The sequence below is a fragment of the Sinocyclocheilus grahami genome, unplaced genomic scaffold (assembly GCF_001515645.1).
Source record: "Sinocyclocheilus grahami isolate Dianchi unplaced genomic scaffold, SAMN03320097.WGS_v1.1 scaffold47.1, whole genome shotgun sequence".
In the NCBI taxonomy this organism is placed as follows: Eukaryota; Metazoa; Chordata; class Actinopteri; order Cypriniformes; family Cyprinidae; genus Sinocyclocheilus; species Sinocyclocheilus grahami.
Window position 1 is genome coordinate 4,424,163 of NW_015505226.1, and position 21,949 is coordinate 4,446,111.

The 21,949-nt window shown below is 37.4% G+C and overlaps 1 protein-coding gene across 1 annotated transcript in view; it reads right to left on the reverse strand.

Annotated features, from left to right (window-relative positions):
- Positions 1 to 20,657, reverse strand: part of LOC107582770 (protein kinase C epsilon type-like) — a 24,461-nt gene extending 3,804 nt beyond the window's left edge. The window contains exons 1-8 of the mRNA XM_016268767.1: positions 20,644 to 20,657; positions 20,415 to 20,557; positions 20,040 to 20,139; positions 19,561 to 19,766; positions 19,297 to 19,470; positions 10,310 to 10,464; positions 2,719 to 2,857; positions 2,442 to 2,630 (exon numbers count right to left, since the gene is read on the reverse strand). Coding sequence (XP_016124253.1) covers positions 2,442 to 2,630; positions 2,719 to 2,857; positions 10,310 to 10,464; positions 19,297 to 19,470; positions 19,561 to 19,766; positions 20,040 to 20,139; positions 20,415 to 20,549 — 1,098 coding nt within the window. The 5' untranslated portion in view covers positions 20,550 to 20,557; positions 20,644 to 20,657. The remainder of the gene's footprint in view (positions 1 to 2,441; positions 2,631 to 2,718; positions 2,858 to 10,309; positions 10,465 to 19,296; positions 19,471 to 19,560; positions 19,767 to 20,039; positions 20,140 to 20,414; positions 20,558 to 20,643) is intronic.
- Between the last annotated feature and the right edge of the window lie 1,292 nt (positions 20,658 to 21,949).

Here is a 21,949-nt window from a genome sequence, read left to right on the forward strand (position 1 = left end):
AGGTTTGATAGAAGTGGCTGGAAGACCTGCCAAGAGAGCATTGCAATAGTCCAGCTTGGATAGAACAAGAGCTTGAGCAAGGAGTTGTGTTGCATGTTCTGAAAGAAAGGGCCTGATCTTTCTAATCTTGTATAAAGCAAATCTGCAGGACCAGGCAGTTTTAGCAATGTGGTCTGAGAAATTCAGCTTATCATCAATTACAACTCCAAGGTTTCTAGCTGTTTTTGAAGGAGTTATGGTTGATGAGCCTAACTGGATGGTGACATTTTGATAAAGTGATGGGTTTGTTGAAACCACAAGCAGTTCTGTCTTAGCCAGGTTGAGTTGAAGGTGATGGTCAGTCATCCAACAAGAAATGTCTGTTAAGACATGCTGAGATGCGAGCAGCTATCGTCGGATCATCAGGATGGAATGAGAGGTAGAGTTGAGTGTCATCAGCATAGCAGTGATATGAAAAGCCATGTTTCTGAATGACAGAAGCTAGTGAAGCCATGTACACAGAGAAGAGAAGTGGTTCAAGAACCTAGCCCTGAGGCACCCCAGTAGCTAGATGTTGCGACTTGGACACCTCACCTCTCGAAGATACCTTGAGTAAGAGTGGAGCAGAAAGTATCAGTAGCACTGTTAACATCAAGAGATAATAACTGTTCAGGGGAAGGAAGCAAAGATGAAACCATAGCAGATAGCCGGGAGGGTGAGAGTGAGCGTAGGTTACATCTAAAAGTGACATGTGTAGGGGTATGTGTTGTGTCAGAAACCATGTTGAGGTTAAGAGTGAGGAGGAAGTGATCCGAGGTGTGCAGTGAAGTAACCAGTACATGATCAGTGGAGCAGTGTCGTGTGTAAGTAAGGTCCAGTTGGTTGCCTGATTTGTGAGTAGCCATAGTTAACACTCGCTTGAGATCAAAAGAGGCAAGCAGAGTGTGGAAGTCTGCAGCCTAAGGTTTATCTAGGTGGATGTTGAAGTCTCCAAGCATAACTAGGGGAGTACCATCCTCAGGAAAGTTTGAGAGCAGCACATCTAAATCTTCCACGAAGTTACCTAGTGGTTCTGGGGGTCGATAAACAACTATAAAATGGACTTTAAGAGGGTGGATAATAGTGGCTGAATGTGATTCAAAGGAGCTGCTGATACTCAGAGATGGTAAAGGATTACATTTTCAATCATTAGAGATAAGCAGACCAGTACCTCCACCTCTTCCAGTTAGACAGGGGGAGTGGGAAAAAGAAAAATTATTGGAGAGTGCTGCTTAGGATTGCGCTGCCTACAGTGTGTGATGCATGGTTTGCGAGTGGTAGTGATAGTAGGGATCTGGAAACACATAGTAAGAATTGGTTATAAAAACTGAAAACAGAAGGGAAACAAGTAGTAGGAAAGAGAATGATTCAAAAGCGATACTTATGTCCCTTGCCGGTGTCCCTGCTCGGTGGAGTCGAACAGTAGAGTCGATGGTCTTTACACTCTTTGGTTTTCACACGAGGAGAACTTCACGCGACCGCTGCCGTGGTATACTAAGCTTTTTCTATTCATCTAACAAAACTCAAATTTAATTCAGCTGGACACACTTTCCTGTTTATCACAACAAATGGCCAAGCAAAGCGCACGACACTGACAAGGTACGCGATACAGTACGAGACCAAACGCGATTTCAGCACGTCTCCACACAGTAAACAAAACAAGCGTTTCCTAGCAACGACAACTGCGCTAATCACTGAGACAAGAAATAAATACACTTACGAGCTGCTTTTAACTTCTGCTGAGTGACTGCTTCTCTTAAAGTGTATTTCTTTACATTGTGTTTTGCTGGTGCTTGAACATACTTTCCTGTTTATCACAACAAATGGCCAAGCAAAGCGCACGACACTGACAAGGTACGCGATACAGTACGAGACCAAACGCGATTTCTTTATATTAATATATATTATATTAATTATATCATATATATTTTTATGATTATATAATTTTAAATAAAAAATTGTTTTATGTATTATGTACAAACATTAACTGTGAAAAAAAACATTTTATTATTTTTTCCAACAATAAAAAGATATTAAAAACAAGCAGCTTTCTCATAATTATAGCAGAAATACTGGAGGAAATGTTCTTATAAAGTGTTACTCAAAAAACAAGCCAATCAGAAACACTCTTTGCCTGTTCAGATATTGCTCAATATGCCACAAAATTAGTGTAGTTTTAAGTCGGAGGTAAATGTACCAGAACTGAGAGATGAATGAGGAACAAAAGGGAGGAAAATGAACAGAGGAAGGTTGGAGGTCAGAAGGAAAGTGCAGCCAGGTGAATGACCATACAGTGGAGCTCAACACATCACTGCAGGAAGAGAAAAGATTCTGAACAGAAGTAGAAAAAGAAATGATAAATGGGCCAACCACAAACCACATACACAAACAAACAAAACGATTTAAAGAAATGGGCTGCTTACAGCTTTCAAAATGCTGACGGCTTCTTTACTGAGCCACACAGGATAAAGCACGTCATCATGGAGGATGGACTCAAAAAGATCATCCTCATTGTCAGCTTCAAACGGAGGCTGACCAGCCATCATTTCATACATGAGAACACCCAGAGCCCACCAATCCACCGATGGGCCATACTCCAACTCCTGCAGGATCTGAACGAGAAAGACACAAAAACAAGATTGAAAATTATGTCAAACACCTCAGCTGTTTGTCATGTTCATTATGATTTACTAGACATACTTCAGGTGCAATGTAGTCAGGGGTCCCGCAGAAGGTGGTGGTCGTGACCCCGTCCAGAACGCCCTCTTTGCACATACCAAAGTCGGCCAGTTTACAGTGGCCTTCAGCGTCCAACAGAATGTTATCCAGCTTCAGATCTCTGAAGCGACGGGAAAAAAACAATTAGACCATATTCAACATTTTTGGTGTCTTGCTTAAAGTCTTTAAAAAAATTGTCCAGGCTGTTCAAAGGGGTGTGAAGGGATCGGCATGCCTCTTAGACAGTAAGCTGACAAATGATCTACAGGACCTTGAGGGTCTGGGCCGTTCTGCAGACCTTTACAACAATAACACAATGGTGCTGTGCCTCATTTATAACTCAAGATGTTCTCTGCCCCATTCCTGAGATGGCTGCATTTAAGTTTAAGTGTTTGAAGTGCACAGGGCTAAACATTTGAGTAGGTAAAAATGACAGCAGCCTCAGGTAAGCTGTCAAAACCCTTCATAATGAAATAAAAAATAGCTGTATGTAGGGCTGGGCAAAAAATCAAATGCGATTTTCATGCGAATCTCATCAGTAAAGACGCTTCTGGTGATTAGTAGTAAATCTCCAGCACATGCTTTCACAAGCTACACAAACTCACGTTCAAAATCGCAGGCGATTCATTGCTGATTTTGAAACGCGATTTTGTGTAGCTTGTCAGTGAACTACGGCACTGAGTAGTAAATGCTGCTCCATCTGAAAGCACGTGCTGGAGATTTACTACTAATCACCAGAAGCAGCTTTACTGATGAGATGCGCATGAAAACCACATTAGATTTTTTGCACAGCCCTAGCTGTATGTCTTTGGTCATACTAGGGATTTCCTGGAACGTCGTAAGCTCTATTACTTCTGTGAGTCTCACTTGTGGAGTTTCTGCGAGATGGCACACTAAAACTCGCAACACCCTATTTTGGGTAATAAAGGAAAAATATAATTCTCTCTCTAAAGAAATCTGAAGTAAACATATGAGAGCCTATATGTTTTTATCCAGAGAAGTGTAAAGTAGTTTGTTTTTTTTTTCATAAAATTTGCTGACAATAATTAAGAAATTACCACGGTGAAAGAAATTACTGGTGAAAAATTCATTAGTAGTTTTTTTTTTTTTTAAGAAATTGATACTTTAATTCAGGAATGATGCATTAAATTAAGTCACAGTAAAGACTTAAATTGTTACAAAAAACATAATAAATGCTGTTTTTTTCCCACAAAAATTCCAACATTGATAATTATAAGAAATGTTTCTTAAGCACCAAATCAGCATATTAGAATGATTTCTGAAGGATCATGTGACCCTAAAAACTGGTGTAATGACAGCTGAAAATTAAAATTTGCCATCACAGGAATAAATTGCATTTTTAAATATAGTACAATAGAACAGTTTTTTTTTATTAAATTTTGTTTACAACAGTTGTTTAAAATTGTAATCATTTCACAGTTTTTCTTTATTTTTGGTCAAATAAATCCAGACTTAGACTTATGTACAGACACCTCCTTCAAAGGTAGATGATTCATGGTGCAGCATGGCTTTTTTAGATGAGTGACTGGGGCTGAAGGGAAGTGTACTGCCAATAAGTTTCTGTCATGCTCTAACATAAATCATCTTTACTGAGGTAGGTGGAGCAGGAAAGGTTAGAGAAGAGAATGCTGGGTGCCAGATCATGTCAGCCAATGGGTACATGTGCCTACAATGTCCTCTTGATAACCTTATGTGTTTACATGTGTATGTGTTGGTTATATTGAGAAATACAGAAGCCGGGGTGTGGTTCAACACACAAACACACATCAGGTGTCTGCGCATCTGTTTACACACTTCTGAGATAAGGATTCACAGTTCTCTTGTAAAACCTATCATAATGTAACATGAGCTGTTGTATTTTTATGATACTATTCAAGTGATTAAAGATTACATGCATTTGTAAGGAAGCTCAAGTTACTTTCTCGTCACTTAAAAGTGTCCAGTCATTTTTTCCTCATTAAACAAGTTTACCCTTAAAGAAATGTTGCACACTTACATGAGATGAAGACTCCAGTCATATCAGTAGCCTATTAAAAGCTGTGTTTTTTAAAGAAATTAATATTTTAATTTAACAAGGAAGCATCAAAAGTGACAAAAAGACATTTCTAATGTTATAAAAGTTTATATTTCAAATAAATGCTGTTCTTTTGGATTATTCATCACAGAATCCTGAAAAAAAGGTTTGTAAAAAAAAAAAAAACCTAGGCAGCACAACTGTTTTCAAGATTGACAATAATAAGAAATGTTTCTTGAGCACCAAATCAGCATATTACAAGACTGGAGTAATGCTGGAAATTAAGCTTTGCCATCATACGAATACATTTTAAAATATGTTAAAAAAGAAAACATTAATTTTGAATTTTAATAATACTTCACAATTTTACAGTTTTTACTGTATTTTTCATCAAATAAATGCAACCTTGGTGAGCAGGAGAGACAGTTTTCAAAAACATTAAACACTTGTTTATATATATATATTCAAAATGTTAAGTATACACAAATAAAGTAGTGTATACTTATTAAAATAATATTATATACTTATTATAATAATATAATAAAGTACTTACAAATCATTACAAATAATTAGCAAGCAACTAGTCTATAGTTATTTCATAGTTTATATGTAACTCTCTATAAAATGTTCATGAGTGTGTTGTGTGTGTCAACAGTTCAATAAAGCTTTACAGGACAAAGATAGCAACAGAGAGCCTAACAGGCCTAGCCTTTGATGGTTGATTGGGAAAAAATTTCAACATTTCTTTGCTGGCATCATTCAAGCACAGCTCTTTTAGTGATGCACTGTTCCGACATGAGGGCGGGACAGCCCAGGTTTATGTAACTGTGCTATTTTTGACAGCAACCATGGAAGTTGGAAGAATTTTGGGTTATGCACTTAACATGACAATAGCCAATAGAAATAGCGAACTGCACCACAGCTTCCTGCAAGTTAAAGCCAGGAGCTGTCATCTGTCCACTGCACAGAACAGGTTGAGTTAAAGTAGACTGTGTACCGCTCAGGGTTCAACAAATGCTTCAGTGTTCAGGGCTTTTCAACGGACACCAGAGACTAATCTGATAGCGACAAAACCGACAATCAATTTCTCTCTCACGCACACATCAGCAAATAAAACTAAAAATCAAATATATATAATTTGTTTTTTTTTTACAAATAATTTTTTTTTTTTTTTACTAATTAAGTAAAGACTCTCTGACCCCTTTTGGATTTGACTTCCACACTTCCTCTGAGCTCCACTGGACAACTGCACATACACGTACACATGCCATAATGCATGGTCTCCCGCACATACGCACATGTGCATGTACACACACATAATTAGGCCCTATTGAAATGCCTTCCTGTGTTCCCTTTGTGTGCAGAGTGATTTTTCCATAGAGTCCCTCATCACTTTAACATGAGGTTTAGCCCCAGTACAAAAAAAAAAGAAATCTGAGCTAAACATACAAACGGGATGGTTTTCGGGTTTAATCAGACAGCAAGTCTGTACACAGGACAGGCATTGACCTGCACAACAGACTAAAGAGATACAGTTTACCACTTCTTTGCTTTGGCTTTGTCATTCTCAAGGTCTTTCACTTTATAATAAGTATACTTATTATTATGGGACTCTCTCTCTAGTTATACTATATAATATATATATATATATACACACACATACATACAGTATAACTAGAGAGAGAGAGAGTTAATTTTCTGTGAGGGTTAGACTTAGGGGATAGAATATACAGTTTGTAAAAACCATTACGCCTATGAAGAGTCCCTGTAAACCAGTGTGTGTGTGTGTGTGTGTGTGTGTGTCTTTAATGTATTTAATGTAAACATTTTAAGGGACAGTGAATATGAATGAACTATTCGCAGCTTATTACCAATTAACACTTCCTTTACTATGGGCTAATTAAACAATAATAATTGTGTTAACTACAGTGATAATGAATGAAGAACTCACTATTTGTGTAGAGTCTATTAATGTATTAACTACAGTTTATAAATTATGAATTAACTGTAAACTAATAGCTTGTTCATGATTCACGAGTACTTTATTAGTGTATACTTATTACAAAAATGTTACAAGAAAATTACATAGAAAATTATGGTTCAATAATATTGAATTTGTAATAATAATATAAGTTGATCATACTCAGAATCTATGGTGTATCTGTCCATCAGATTGAGTTCGTTACTATAACAACAGTAGATCAAACAATCATTGTAAAAAATTCTTTAAAAACTTTGTCGAGATCACAAGAAAATTAAGTCTGTTATAACGAGAAAACAACTCTCGTTATGTCGATATAACGAGAAAATTAAGTCGTTATAACGAGAAAACAACTCTCGTTATGTCGATATAACGAGAAAATAAGTCGTTATAACGAGAAAACAAGAAGGAAAAAAAAAATAATGCATGGCCGCTTAGAACTTCCGTATATATATCCATCTATGTACACTACTGTTATGATCACCAGCTGGAGTGCCCGTAAGCTCCTCTAGAGGGCACTCTACCCCAGACTGTTGCCACTCTCACAGACTACATTTCCCATAATCCTTTGCCTGGATTCATCATCTCTTATCAGTTTCACCCCATTTATAGCCTGGTTTCTCACTCATTCATGGCTGAGTATTGTCTAGCCTGTAACGTTCCCTATTTTCCTTGTTGCCTTGTCTTGTTTTTTGATCCATGGACTGTTTCCTTGTTTCTGCTTGTTTGCTGCCTGCCCTGACCTTTGCCTGTTTATCGGATTACTCTTTTGTCTCACTCTGGATTGTACCTGTTTGCTGGTGTTTGCCTGCACTTGGATCCACTACTACGTTGTCACGCCTCCCACGTTACAACTACCATTCAAAAGTTTGGGCTTGGTAAGATTTTTTTAAAAAGAAGTCCCTTATACTCACCAAAGCTGCATTTATTTGATCAAAAAAATTGTAAAAAGTTATATTGTGAAATATTATTTCAATTTACAATAACTGATTTCCATTTTAATATATTTTAAAATGTAATTTATTTCTGTAATGGCATAGCTGAATTTTCATCAGCAGATTTCCTTCAGAAATAATTCTAAAATGCTGATATAAAACATTTATTATATTAATGTTGAAAACAACTTATTAATATTTTTTTTGTGAATTATTTTTTTTTTTAAGGATCATTTGAGTATATACTCAATATACTCTCTAAGAAACGGGATAGAAAACTATTTGTATAACAGGATCTTGACACGCTTCAAGTGATTTAATACACCTCACACAAAGAAATCTGATATTCTAGAACATTCAGTACATTCAGTACTTGTACAAATTAGAAGTGTATTAATTGTTTTAAGGATTTCCAATCTAACCGTACTCCTCACGAAAAAAATAGGGGCTAGAGAGAAAAGGTGGAGAGGGTTTGTTATTGCTGGGGGCTAAAGAGGGCTCTCATTCTTTAGAAAGGTGCTATAATCCACTAATACATCCTACCTCCAAATACATTCCTCAACGCTTCCCTGAGGCCAGATCTATCATGCAAAACCACCTGTTCATTTACAATGACACTTACAAGACCTAATAAATCACAAACCACAAATAAGGAAACATTTGATCATCTCTTTAAATCATGCACTGAACTATTAATATAATTCAGTGAGGAATTTAACATTGGTGTTCCTGCAACCATTAATCATATTCATCTTCGAATGACTACTATTAACAAAATACAAACCCTGAGGAAGAAGATGGGCAGTGACAGCTCACTTGCTTTAATTAACTAAAAGAAACACTTTATTGGACTAGAACAAATCAATATAAGCATCAAGACGTTGAAATGGCAAGCACTTTTGACATAACACAGTGTGGAAGGGACGATAATGACAGTTCAACTCAAATTGACAACTCAAATTGGGGACGTGTATAGTTTGACCTCTTGTTTCTTTGCAGGTCTCAGCAGGAAAGAGTAGGATTATGACAGTACTACAATGTCTACCCAAGCTTTGGATAAGGAATATTGCTTTTTGTGCTTTTCTTGGGGCATGTGACTCATTGCAGCCTCTGTATTCACCTTTCAGCATATCTTTTTTGCTTGTACGTCTGATTGTGTGATAAACAGATGTAAAGACAGCGAGATACAAGTTTGTACCTGGGAAAGAATCAATGTGTTTGGCTATGTTCACACAGTCAGTTTGGGACAGACAACCATATTTATCAACGGGTGTGAATTTCAAATTGTTTTGTATAAACGACAACACTGAATGCATTTGATTCGCTTTCATAGGTGAAGTGAGTGTGAACACACCATACTGATCATTCTAAACTGTATTTTGCTACTGTATGAATGTAGCATGTGTGTCAATATCTGTCAATAATTTCATCTTATTGGCCTCTGTGCAAAAGAAAAAAAATAAAACGTCTGAACTGTAGCAGGAGCTCAGAGCTGCAGTCAGTACACAGTGTCTCTTCAGCTGTGCCTGGGGAGCAGGAAACCTGCTCTGGTCTGAATAAGGACTTTAGTTCACTGAGAGAGGTAAGCTGATACTAAATGCTACACTAACAATGGCGTGATCTTTTGCTAACTCTCACAGGTCAAATAGGATTAGCATCTGCCTCAGAGCTGGAACAAAAACAAGCATTTAAAGTCTTTGAGTGCCAGTTAGCATAATGCCTGGGTAGAATTGGCATCATTTATGGGAGCTGAAGTCACAATGTAGTCTCATGGCATGACTAGTGCATGGATTTCGAGTTGAAGTGTACAATTTCTACAATGATAGTCTCACCAAAAAGTGTAACATGAAATCAAACTTTCTCAATTTTGTCAGTGTTGTGTACAATACCACCATGAATATAAATATGTATTAAGAACGTAAAAACAGTCAATTGTGAATGCAAATTGACTTTCAGGCTGAAGTGTGCATTTTTTGTTTGTTTGTTTCTTTAAAATAGGTGTCCATATCCTAGCTCAGTGTTTCTCAACCCTGGTCCTGAGTGCCCCCCCCAACACTGCACATTTTGTATGTCTCCCTTATCTGACACCCATTTCAGGTCCTGGAGTTTCTTTTAATGAGCTAATGAGTTGAATCAGGTATGTTTGATTAGGGAGACACACAAAATGTGCAGTGCTGGGAGGCGTCCAGGACCAGGGTTGAGAAACACTGTCCTAGCTTAATATGCAGAGACAGCTATATATAGGTAATGATGATGATAATAATTTATTAATAATAAATGTTTATTTTTGCATTAAAAACGTAAAATTGCCAATTGTGATTTTATGTTGACTTTTAAGCTGAAGTGCGTTTTACTTATTTTTGGTTAAAATAGGCATTCAAATTCTAGCTTAATATGCAGAGAATATATACATATAGCTATATGTAGGCAATAATAATACATTTTAATAAATATTTATGTATATATTTATTTATTTTAAATAAAATGTCAGTGGTTTGAAACGACCCCTTTTCACAATCCAATTAATTTCTGTTTGATAAAACTTTCCCAAAACATTTTCCCACTGAAAATCCATCTCATAAAAAAATATCACTCCTGTTGACTTGTACTGTGTGTGTATACCTGTAGATGACACCATGTTGATGCAGGAACATAAGTGCAGATGTGACCTCAGCTGCGTAGAAACGGGAACGAGCTTCATCAAACTTTCGTGAGCGTTGGATCTGAAACATCAGGTCTCCTCCATTCACATACTCCATAACAAAGAACAACCGATCCTAGAGAGACAGAGGGAGAATAAAAAAAAGACAGAGTTGATTTTCATAGAATGGACTCCACACCCAGTAATAGCGCAGGGTATCTGCAGCATTTGCAAGCTCAAATTTAAGACTTTTTAAGATCATTTTAAAGACTTAAGACCATTTAAGACTTTTTAAGACCAGACATGCACAAATAAAATTAATACCATATGAGCGGGGTAGGGCAATATGGTGGCATATTAAACTGTAAAATGACTGTAAAAAGCATAATTTACAGTTCAGATACAGGTTTTCACAAATAGGTTTTATAAAATGATAAACTTCACATTTCAGCCTTTAAACCATTTATAAGAAAATGGATCAAAGTATCAATAATTATATTAACTTAAACATTTATTATCGATCAATTATTATATTAATTAAATAACATTGATTTTCGCTTTGGTCTGAACAAAAACATCAGACAGGCTTATTGAAAATGCAAATTTAAGACCTCTTGTCCCCAAATTTAAGACCTCTTGAAATCATAATTACGACTTTCTTGTACCATTTAAGACTTTTTATGGCCTTAAATTTGACACACTAAATGCAAGACTTTTTAAGGACCCACGGAAACCCTGTAACGTGATTTAAAATCATCTATAGTTTCTACATTACATCTGTCCAGATAACAGTTAAGAGCAGCACATGCCAACACACAATCATTAGGGCTAGCAAATTTGCTTACTTTATTACCTTTCGGATTACACTTTCTGACTCACAGTAGGAAACATTTATTGTAACATAACTCTAATAAGGAAATAAGAAAGGAAAAATTGGGATGTTTGTGTTCCTAATCTATAAATTAGGAAAAGGGGTATTGATATAAAAACTGTATACACATCGTATCATACTCCATTGTTATCTTTATCCACATTGTTTATGATCAGGAAGTGGAGATACATCTTTTAAAGAGGCCTTACGATAAAACAGTTCCCAATTCAGAGAAAACTATTTTAGGAAAGCTACACAAAATCCTGCAGTGTTTACCATTTACCTGGCTATAAACTGTACATGGGAACATGCCATAGACTAGTTTTTAAAAATATTTTAGATGAATTATTATATATTAGGCATTACATTCTCTCTGATACTTTAATGAATCCATTATGTCCTTCATACAGTCAAGATTTCCACTTCCTGCAGCAGCGAAGAACCATCCTAACAAGACTAGTCCACCTCCATGTTAGACTGTGGTGATTTTTTACACCAGATGTACAGCTGATTCATGGGTCCAAAAAGTTCCTATTTGGTTACAAACATCCTTCCACACATAAGAAAGCTAGTGTGCTGATAAGCACACAGCAAAGGTGTGTAGGATCACAAGACAACAGCTCTGATTGGAAGATAGCAGACACAGCACAGCACCATTTGGGTTAAACTGTCTCTGCTTTTGTTAGTTTATACTTATAGTTTATACAACTTTTTGATATCTTTGTGTCATAAATTCAGAAAAGTACAGTTTATCATTAAATCTGAAACTGTAGTGTGTGTGTGTGTGTGTGTTATGCAGGGCAGTTTTCTGTCATGCTGTAACAGACGGGTGGTGTAAGGAAACGTCTGTTTAGTCTCATCCATGCTTATATAATATGTCATGAAAGACATTTTCAATGGCTTATTTTCTAAAGACTGCAGGTGCAGGACGCTTCTGACACACCGGCTCTGAAAACACAAAACAGACATACAGCACACAAACATGAGAAGACCTGTAATCTGAATTAACAAAAGCCTATAGGTGTAGACATACACAACTTAACAACTTCACTAAATCCGTGTGGCATTAAAGCTATTGTACATTCTGCAGTACTACTTACTGTGGCAATAGTGTTTAGTTAAGTAAGCAGATAAGTAATGCTATTTCTGAATCATCTTTCTTCTGTGCATTCAGTGAAAAGTTTGCTGGCTCTTTGCTGTGTCTCAGGAATACAGCAAGACAACTGCAGGGAAACCTAGACCTTCAAAACAAAGGGGCGTCCTGCAGCTTTCTATGTCTAAAAAGGTTTTATAATGACTTTGAATTAGGTGCACATTTTACAAAAAAAAATCGTATATATTCAGAGCCGGCAGTCTAACAGACTGATGTAAAAACAAATGACAATGGAGAGCAATAAAGACAAAAAGTTGGATTACAAGAGACGAAAAGAGGGATGATGAAAGGAGGAGAGATGTTGTCATGCTCAGAAGAAATTTGAGCTTAGGTTGCACTACTGCACTTGGCTGCACAACAACATTTTTCAGAGTTTTGAGAGCGAATTCAACTAATCAATCTATTCTGAAAAAAATCCAACTTTTCCTTCCTTTGGAGAGAGGACGAGTGAATGCGCCACATAAACTGTACAAAGGCAGAGCACACTCAGAGAACACAAGAAACAACCACCAAAAACTTCAGATATAAGACATTGACACAAATCAAGAAATTTGACCAGAAGAGAGCAATCTGAAAGTGCATGTCTTCTAATATTTCACTCTAATAAAGACAACTTAGACATTAAAGAAAGAATGAGTGCAAGAGATCTCAAAGGAATTGAATGTAACGCAATCTAGATCTTGGGTCTTCATTCATCTCAGTAATTGAAGCACATAAGGGCTTCTGGGTTGCTACAGCGCTAGAAATATTGAGCTGTGATAATGACCTCACTGTGACTGTCCTCAGCTGGGAGTGAAGAACACACTCATGTCACACTAGCACACTGTCCATAACCATGCCAAACCACAAGCCAGGACAGAACCATTTTCTCTGTCCACTCCACTCAAAGAATTCTTTTTACTTGTCTATAGCTGCACATTCCCTCTGAGTGTTGGGAAGTTACGCAAAATTATTTATCAAAATTAACCTAACAATATCAGAATAATACTCACACACGTTTAGAGCTGCTTTACAGCAGAATCTGAACTGTCTCCATAGTTGAGTTTCATAATTGATTCTGCTATTCCAGTTTATCTCTGTAATAGAGATACATTTGACTATATATTTTACACTATTTCTATCATATAAAGTGCTACAGAAATAAAGGTGACTTGACTTAACTCACATACTGTTATATAATGTCATCATTCATATTTGTTAATAACCAGTAGTTTTGAATTCTTTATTTTATGTTTTATTAAAATGTAAGTACATTTTTTATATAATATGATAAGTCATTATTTAATTTATTAATGACCAGTAGGCAAGAATTATTTATTTAATTTTTATTTTATTTATTATTGAAACTTAAGATACGGTTTTCATATAATATATTACTCATTAATATATAAAACACATCACAATACAATAGTCATTTTCCACATTTGTTAATAATCAGTAGGCTATAATTTTTTTTTTTACTGAAAGTTAAAGGTGACCTATTATGCCCCTTTCTACAATATGCAATATAAGTCCCAGGTGTCCCCAGAATGTGTCTGTGAAGTTTCAGCTCAAAATACCTCACGGGTCATTTATTATATCATTTTGAAAACGCCTATTTTGAGAGGAAGCTCTTTTCGTGCATGTATCTTTAAATGTAAATTAGCTGCTGCTCCCCGCCCCCTTTTCCAGAATAGGGCTGTGCCTTTACAGCTCGTATGTCAGATACTCTGATAAAAAAAAACATCTGTCTGGTTTTGATTATCATGTTTATCGCGCTGAAATCATGCGTTTTAAAGCCACATTAGTTTAAACTTCTGATAAAGTGTTTTCTGAGCACACACATCCAAAGCACACGCACAGAAAACAGCTGTCACATGGCATGTGAGTACTAAACTAAGTTTTCTTTCATGTCAAGTTTTCTTATTGTGCTTAAACTGTCAAATGCAGTCGGTTATGTCTGTGAAGGTAAACAGCAGGGAAAGAAATCGCATGTTTATATTAGAACTGTGTGGCAGCAGCGTAGTAAATAAATAAATCCACTACTCTGTTGTCTCCTCTGAGGCTGGGACTCTAAATAGTGTTTTGTGCTCGTCTGTGCAGCGAACGACAGAACAGTTAGCATGCTTTGCTCAAACTTTTGCCATGGCGCTAGAACTGGTACACCGTTGTTGCTTGTGAAAACAAGTGGAAACGTGCAGATAAAGGGGCATGATATTATAATAAGATCCCTTTGCCACGTCACAAAGGGAGTGAAATCTGACGCGCTCGCTTTTTCAGATGCTTGCAGAAAGAGACTTACCAAAACAAAGTTACTGGGTTAATCTTTTTCACGTTTCCTGGGTTGGTAGATGCACCGGGGACCTGATTATAGCACTTAAAATCGGAAAAAGTCCGATTTTCATGATATGTCCAATTTAAGTAAAATCTAAATATAATATTAGTAATGTAATTATAATTAGAGCCCGACCGATATATCGTTTTGCCGATATTATCGGCCGATATGAGCCTGTCGCCGATATATCGGTATGTGTCTATTTTTGTATGTGTATATGAATTTTTTTTTACAGAGCATATAACACAGATAAAATGCTTGGAATGGTGTAATTACTTAGTTGTCCAGCAGAGCGCACTCTATTGTTTGCTACTGGCGACCTGGAAGAAGCGCTTTAAAGCTTAGTCTATGGAAAACCATTGAAACTTTGAACGGCCATATCTCCGTAACGGCGCGGCCAATCCGCACCAAATTCGGGGGATCCCTTCATCTCGAGGAACCCTCTCGAACGCGAATCGAGTGTACGTCTAGAGGCCCGCTTTCGAAGGAGAACCACCTCCGCGCCGATAGTCCCCGGGGTTTGGGAGTTACGGGCGGTTAAATTCGCGGTCCGGCGCCTACCGATCAAGCGATCTCGGGGGGCTACCGACGCGCGGAGGGTGGCGTTCGACAGGGCTGCTTGAGCTGAAGGGATCCCCCGAATTTGGTGGAGATCCGCCGACGCGTTCGCGAGATAGTGACACCAGTCAACATTTTCACTTCAGTAAGGAGGTCTCTTGTTCAGGCAGCATTCAAGCGTGGTCTTTTTCGACCGTAAGTGCCCTGCAAAGTGGACTTCACATGAAATTCTGCCATGATTCCAGTTCCAAGGAAACGTACACGTTACATTCAAAGGGCATTAAAGTGCGGGAGAAGTGAATTTATATTTAGGGATGCACCGAATGTTCGCCAAACGCAGTGTGGAAGCATTTATACTGTCGGAGAAAGACGCAAAAATCATTACAAGCACCGACAGCGAGAGACCGTTTAGGACTGCATCGCGTGTCTTCAATGAGAAGAGGAAGGGGTGATTGTTACTGGTTACTGTATGATGATTGAAATCGCGAAATGGCCTTAAACAATTAGTAAATAAACTGCAGAACGTTATGTTTTCTAATACACGCGCGCATTGCGTGTATTCTGACAGCGCTGCACGAGCTCGCAGCGGATCTGCTTGTTAACCAGGGTTCAAAGTCTAAAGCGCGAGGAAAATCTGAGCTGATACAGTCGTCAGTTGCTCAGTCACATTTTTATGAATTTTTACAAGGCATGTGACAATGCGATACGTACGACGAATTCGTAATGAGACTCATTTATAAATCTTGTTAACAAAAATAAGCATTGAGGTCCTTCTTGCGCATTTCCGCCAAAATAAAAGTTGAGAAAAAGCAAAAACTCTTATCAACATTCATAAATGTTAGTATTGTAATTTTACTGTTGTTCTGTAAAAAAAAAAAAAAAGACAATAATAATGATAATAATCATTACAACAGCTCTATTTTAATACATTTATTATAACATTCACACATAGTGTTCAAATTAGGATCTGTAATATTTTCTAATGTTTTAAGAAGTCTCTTCTCAGCAAGGCTGCTTTTAATTGTACAGTAAAAAAAATAAAAATACATGCCTGATTCAAGAAGGGGGTCTGATGGCCAAAAATGATTATTTTACTAACTTATTAATTTTAAGTTAAATTGTGCTTTGTTTGTATAGTGTCTGTTAGAAAGTAAAAAATGTTCAGCGTTAAATATTTTTAAATTGTTGTTTTGTAATTGATTTTATTTTTTGAAAAGCAAGACAAAACAGTAAAAAGCACATTTTAACCCGTAAGACCTCTGTTCATCTTCGGAACACAAATTAAGATATTTTTGATGGAATCTGACAGCTCTCTGACCCTCCCATAGACAGCAAGGGTACTACCATGATCAACATCCAGAAATGTAGCAAGGAGATCGGTAAAATAATCCATGTGACATCAGGGGTTCAACCGTCATATTACAAAGCTACGAGAATACTTTTTGTGCGCAAAAGAAAATAAAAATAACAATGACTTTATTTAACAATTCGTCTCCTCCATGTCACCCTAGCGCCATTTTGGAGAGTATCCACTGAACGCAAACAGCGTATGTTGTTCTGTGTCAGCCACACCACACGGATACGTTTTTTTTCGTTCCGAAGATGAACGGAGGTCTTACGGGTTTGGAACGACATGAGGGTGAGTAATTCATTTTTGGGTGAACTAAACCTTTAACTTTAACTTCAACATTACTGTTCAGAAGTTTTGGGTCAATATTTTTTTCAAGAACTGAATACTTTCATTCAGCAAGGATGCATTAAATAATTTACAAACATTTACACTGTTACAAAATATTTCTATTTTAAATACATTTTCTTTTGAACTTTCTATTTATCAAAGAATCCTGACAAAAATGTATTCTGGTTTACACATAAAGCAGCAAAAACTGTTTTCAACAGAAATGTTTCTTAAGCACAGAATCAGCATATCACAATGATTTCCGAAGGACTATGTGACACTGAAGACTGAATTAATGGCTCCTGAAAATTCACCATCACAGGAATAAATTGTATTTTTTGTTATTTTAAATTCTAATCATATTTTGAAGTATTGTTTTTATTGTATTTTTGATTAAATAAATGCAGCCTTGGTGAGTATAAGCAGGGCCGGATTTACGCATAGGCATTCTAGGCACGTGCCTATGCTTGCTCTTCCAAGGGGGCCCAAACACAATGAAGAGATATATAATATTTTTGTTATACTATGGGATGTCTACAACAGTAAAAGAACCAAAACCCCCAGAAGACATTGAGCAAATAAATATAACAAACAATAGGGAAAAAATGACAAACTATTTCCATGTGTTCAACCTTTTTTATGTACGGAAATCATGCTTTCTTTCTCCTGTTCTCTCTCACAGACGCACACACAGTACAGACACACACTCATGCACATACGCGGAGACGCAAAGAGAAACTTGTTGTCAGAGCTGCGGCTGCCCCGCAAATTTATCAATAAAATAGTTTTGGATTTCTCAATAGCGAGGTTCTTGAAGCAGTTCAACTTAAAGATTTGTTATTAGTAGACGCTGCTGCTGAATACTGCTGAGAGACGCACAGACGCAAGTATTCACATGCACTTAATCTCTCTCTCTCTCTAATAACTGCGTTAGACTGCATTAATAACTGCGTTAGCCTGTATATCAATGGCTCAAGCCTCTGTTATTAGCTCTAAAATGACATTTTGGAATTTGCAACTGAAGGTTTGGGATGAGGTGTGTAAAAAAGTTGCTAGTTCAACACACATGAGATTTCAGGACAGAAACATGTCAAATGTCTTGAAACAAATCATCTGAACAATTGATGTGTAATTGTGACTACAGGCCATTAAAATTATTATAGAAATAATGCACTCCCGAAGTGGTTATGGGGCCACGTCGCCGCACCTATTAATGGAATGGTCTTTCTCAGTTCTCAAACAAATTATAACTACATTTGATTTTTATTGACTGAACGTAAGCGCTTATTGCGATAGAAAACACTGTAACGGTTTCCAACCAAACACAATAAAGAGATATATAATTTTTTATTATACTATATGCACTCTAAAAAATGCTGGGTTAAATATAACCCAGCGCTGGGTTAAAAAGGGACAAACCCAGCTATTGGGTTGTTTTGACCCAGCGGTTGGGTTGTTTTGCTTGGGTGGTAGCCTATATTAGGCCTATTATATTAATAGGGAAGGGGGGCCCAAAAATTTGTTTTGCCTATATCACGAAAAGAGGTTTCATTCAAAAACATTTAAAATATATTATAGAGCCCATATGTTTGAATTGTAGTGAATGCAGAAATTAACAGTAGCCTTGTCTCATAAATGTATTTATTGTTAGTTCATGATACCTAATGCATTAATGCAACTTTATTGTAGACTTATTGATATTTTTAAAGGAATAGTTCACACAAAAAGTCTTTGCAACTTTACAGATCTTCTTTATGCACCAAGAGCTTGTAACACTTCAAAGAGAAAGGAAAAATTGAAATCGCATCATATGACCCCTTTAATAGGGAAGGGGGGCCCAAAAATTTGTTTTGCCTATATCACGAAAAAAGGTATAAGAGATTTCATTCAAAAACATTTAAAATATATTATAGAGCCCATATGTTTGAATTGTAGTGAATGCAGAAATTAACAGTAGCCTTGTCTCATAAATGTATTTATTGTTAGTTCATGATACCTAATGCATTAATGCAACTTTATTGTAGACTTATTGATATTTTTAAAGTAATAGTTCACACACACAAAAAAAATCAATTTTGGCATAATTTACTAATCTATTATATGGCTTCAGAAGACTTGGAATGAGGTATACAAGTTGTATGGACTATGAATAATTGTATAAAGCAATTGCATGAAGCAATTGCAGTATAAATCCACCCACTTTTATGGTATGGACAAGAGAAGAGTGGACAATTTGTCTAAAATTGTATTTTTTTCACATGGTAGAAAGAAAGTAATACTGGGTTTGGAACGACATTAAGGTAACATGAGAATGACGGCAGATCTGTAGAACATAGAAAAGACTTTAAGTGCAGATTAGCAAGAAATCAGGTCTTGGTTTAGTGACTGTTTTACCTTTGTCTGGAAGCAGCAGAATAGCTGGGTTAGATAGGGATGTTTTCTAGCCAGGGCTAGAATGCGTTTCTCTGTCAAAGTGCAGTCCACATCATCATCTTGAAGGATGACGTCTTTCTTTAAAACTTTCACAGCATAAACTTCATCTGTGCCTTTCAGCTCTGCCAGCATCACCTACAGCATGGAAAGGGCAAGGTGAAGATATTGATTCTTTTGTTTTCATATACTAAAACTGAAAAGTACTGATTTGTGAAAAATACTCACCTTGCCAAAGCTGCCTTTGCCCAGCACTTTGATGAATGAGAAGTCCGTGAGACTCATCGTCTTCGTCTGGACAGTCTTCACATCTCCATTCTCCCGGCCCTCGGTCACTGTGCTCTGAACGCCACTGCTTGCGGAAGAGGAGGAAGACTTGTGCTCCTGACCAAACGAAAGGGCCTTGCGGATACTCTCCAGTTCTGCAAGCTCCGCTACCGATAGACAGACATAAACATTAGACTTAAAGGCATAATTCTTTAAAAAAAAAAAAGAGATAATTCTGGCATTATTTACTCACACACTTAACCTGTATGAGTTATTTTCTTTCATAAAACACAAAAGGAGAAATTTTAAATGATACTGGATAAAATTTAAACATCCTTTTTGGATGAACGATCTCTTTAAGTGTGCACATAAATTATGAATATGTATTAGTGAAAGACTAAGATTGCTAAAATTGAGAGAGAGAGTGTGTAATTCTGTACCCTGGTCGCAAGGTGAAGTTGGAGCTGATTTGCATCGGTCAGACTCCTCTGATGAGGGGGCTTCTGTTAAAGGTTGCTGAGGGTCCTGCCCTGGAGTCAACTGAAGAGAGAACATTTTTAATATCAATACTAATGTTTTTAATATTTTAATGTCTTTTTAGCCTAATCCTTTGTCGTCACTGGCCTCATTTTACTGCATCATTATTTAAAGTGATCATGCTTTTATTTCATAATTTAGTTTTCATGAACATTTTCCAATGTTTTTTTTTTCATGTGAAATGAGCAACAGTATTGTACAACAGTACTGTAGGTTATTGCATTGACCCATGGTCCAATCTGGCCTCCCCACATTCCCTGATATTTAAGACTACGCACCTTTTTCCTGCGCTGGGTAGTGTTGGAGATCTTATCTGGTGTCACCCCGAGATCAGAGAGCACTTTAGCAATTTTTCTAGCATCGACACCACAGCTAGGAGCTACATTACTTTCACAACGCCGATGGACATTCATTTTACAGGCTGAAAACGGGCAGGAAGACAGAAATAAATACATGGCAATAATAACAACTTGATTCTTGACCAAAATTATTCTTCACAACACTTACCTTTGCACTGCAGGCCTTGTTTTAAGTAGGGTTCCTTGCTCTCTACTTAGCAGCTTTGCAGGTCAGGTTAGCTCCAGTCTATTTACGGTGGCACACCTGAAACATCAAGGTTGGTAGCAGACTGAGGACAGTTTCCCTTTGACTAGCTGTTCTTTGACTCGAGTGGAGCGAGATGTCCCTCACTATGTTTGTGGATATTGAAGTAGGGTTCCTTGCTCCCTCTGTTCGATCTGCATGTATGGTATGATATGGGTTGGGCTGTTTCCCTTGTAATTAGAGTTTTTTTTTTTTAAGTAGACGGTCCACCTATGACCATAGAATGAGTCTCTTTTTAGGCTCCCTATTCGGGAGATATTTTTGTCAAAGATGTACCGGTTGAGGCCATTTCATTTGATAAGATCTCCCCTCCTAGTCGTGAGCTCTTTCCCTATACCTAATACTTTTGGTAGCAGGGTTGGGCTGCCTCCCCTTGTTCAGGGCATTGACTTAGGAACATATCTGTTTGAGGACAGTTGTTTTCCCAACTTGGTTGAATGGCATGTCCCTCCTTAATAGTAGAGTTGGTTGGGTGCCCCATTTCCAGGCAATGCACTGAAGCATGGCATAATGGGTATTTCGTTCCCCATAGTGTCCACTAGAGGATGCAGTGAGAGTTCCCTTGAAGGGGAACGTCTCGGGTTACGCATGTAACCATGATTCCGCGAGAGGGAACAAGACACTGCACCTCATTGCCAGGCCTAGGGCCTGCCTGTTTCATGTTTCAGACAAAGAAGCTGATGACGTGCATTACAGGCGCCCTATTCTACTTCAGAGCGTACCGCTAATTATGTCATGGGCTATGCAGTCCAGTGGATTACAGGGCACGCAAAATCGCTAGCCCGACATCCTGGGGATATTGTGTTTTCCAGTCGGAATACCAAAATGTTTCACCACCCTGCCCGACGGGCTATCTTGAACAGTGATATAAAATTCCTTCCTTGATTTACTTTGTTCACTTGCTTGTAGGGGTAAAACGGATCGTAGTTGATCATTTGCACGTGTTTATAAATTTCCTGCCGATTTAAACATTCAACTGTTTTAAACCATTCACGCACAATCGGAGCTGCGCGCACCGAGAGCCGCGTTTCAGACAATGTGCGTATCTGTACGGAGCGCATTTGGCTCTCACGGGAGCTGAATGCATGCTGCACGATATGGTCATGAAACGGTGTAATATGAGAGAGTGGATGTGCCAGGTGTGATGCATTAGCGAGACTGACTAAAAGAGACAGGTAAAGAGCTTTTCTTTTCTGTTCTCTCCAGAGTG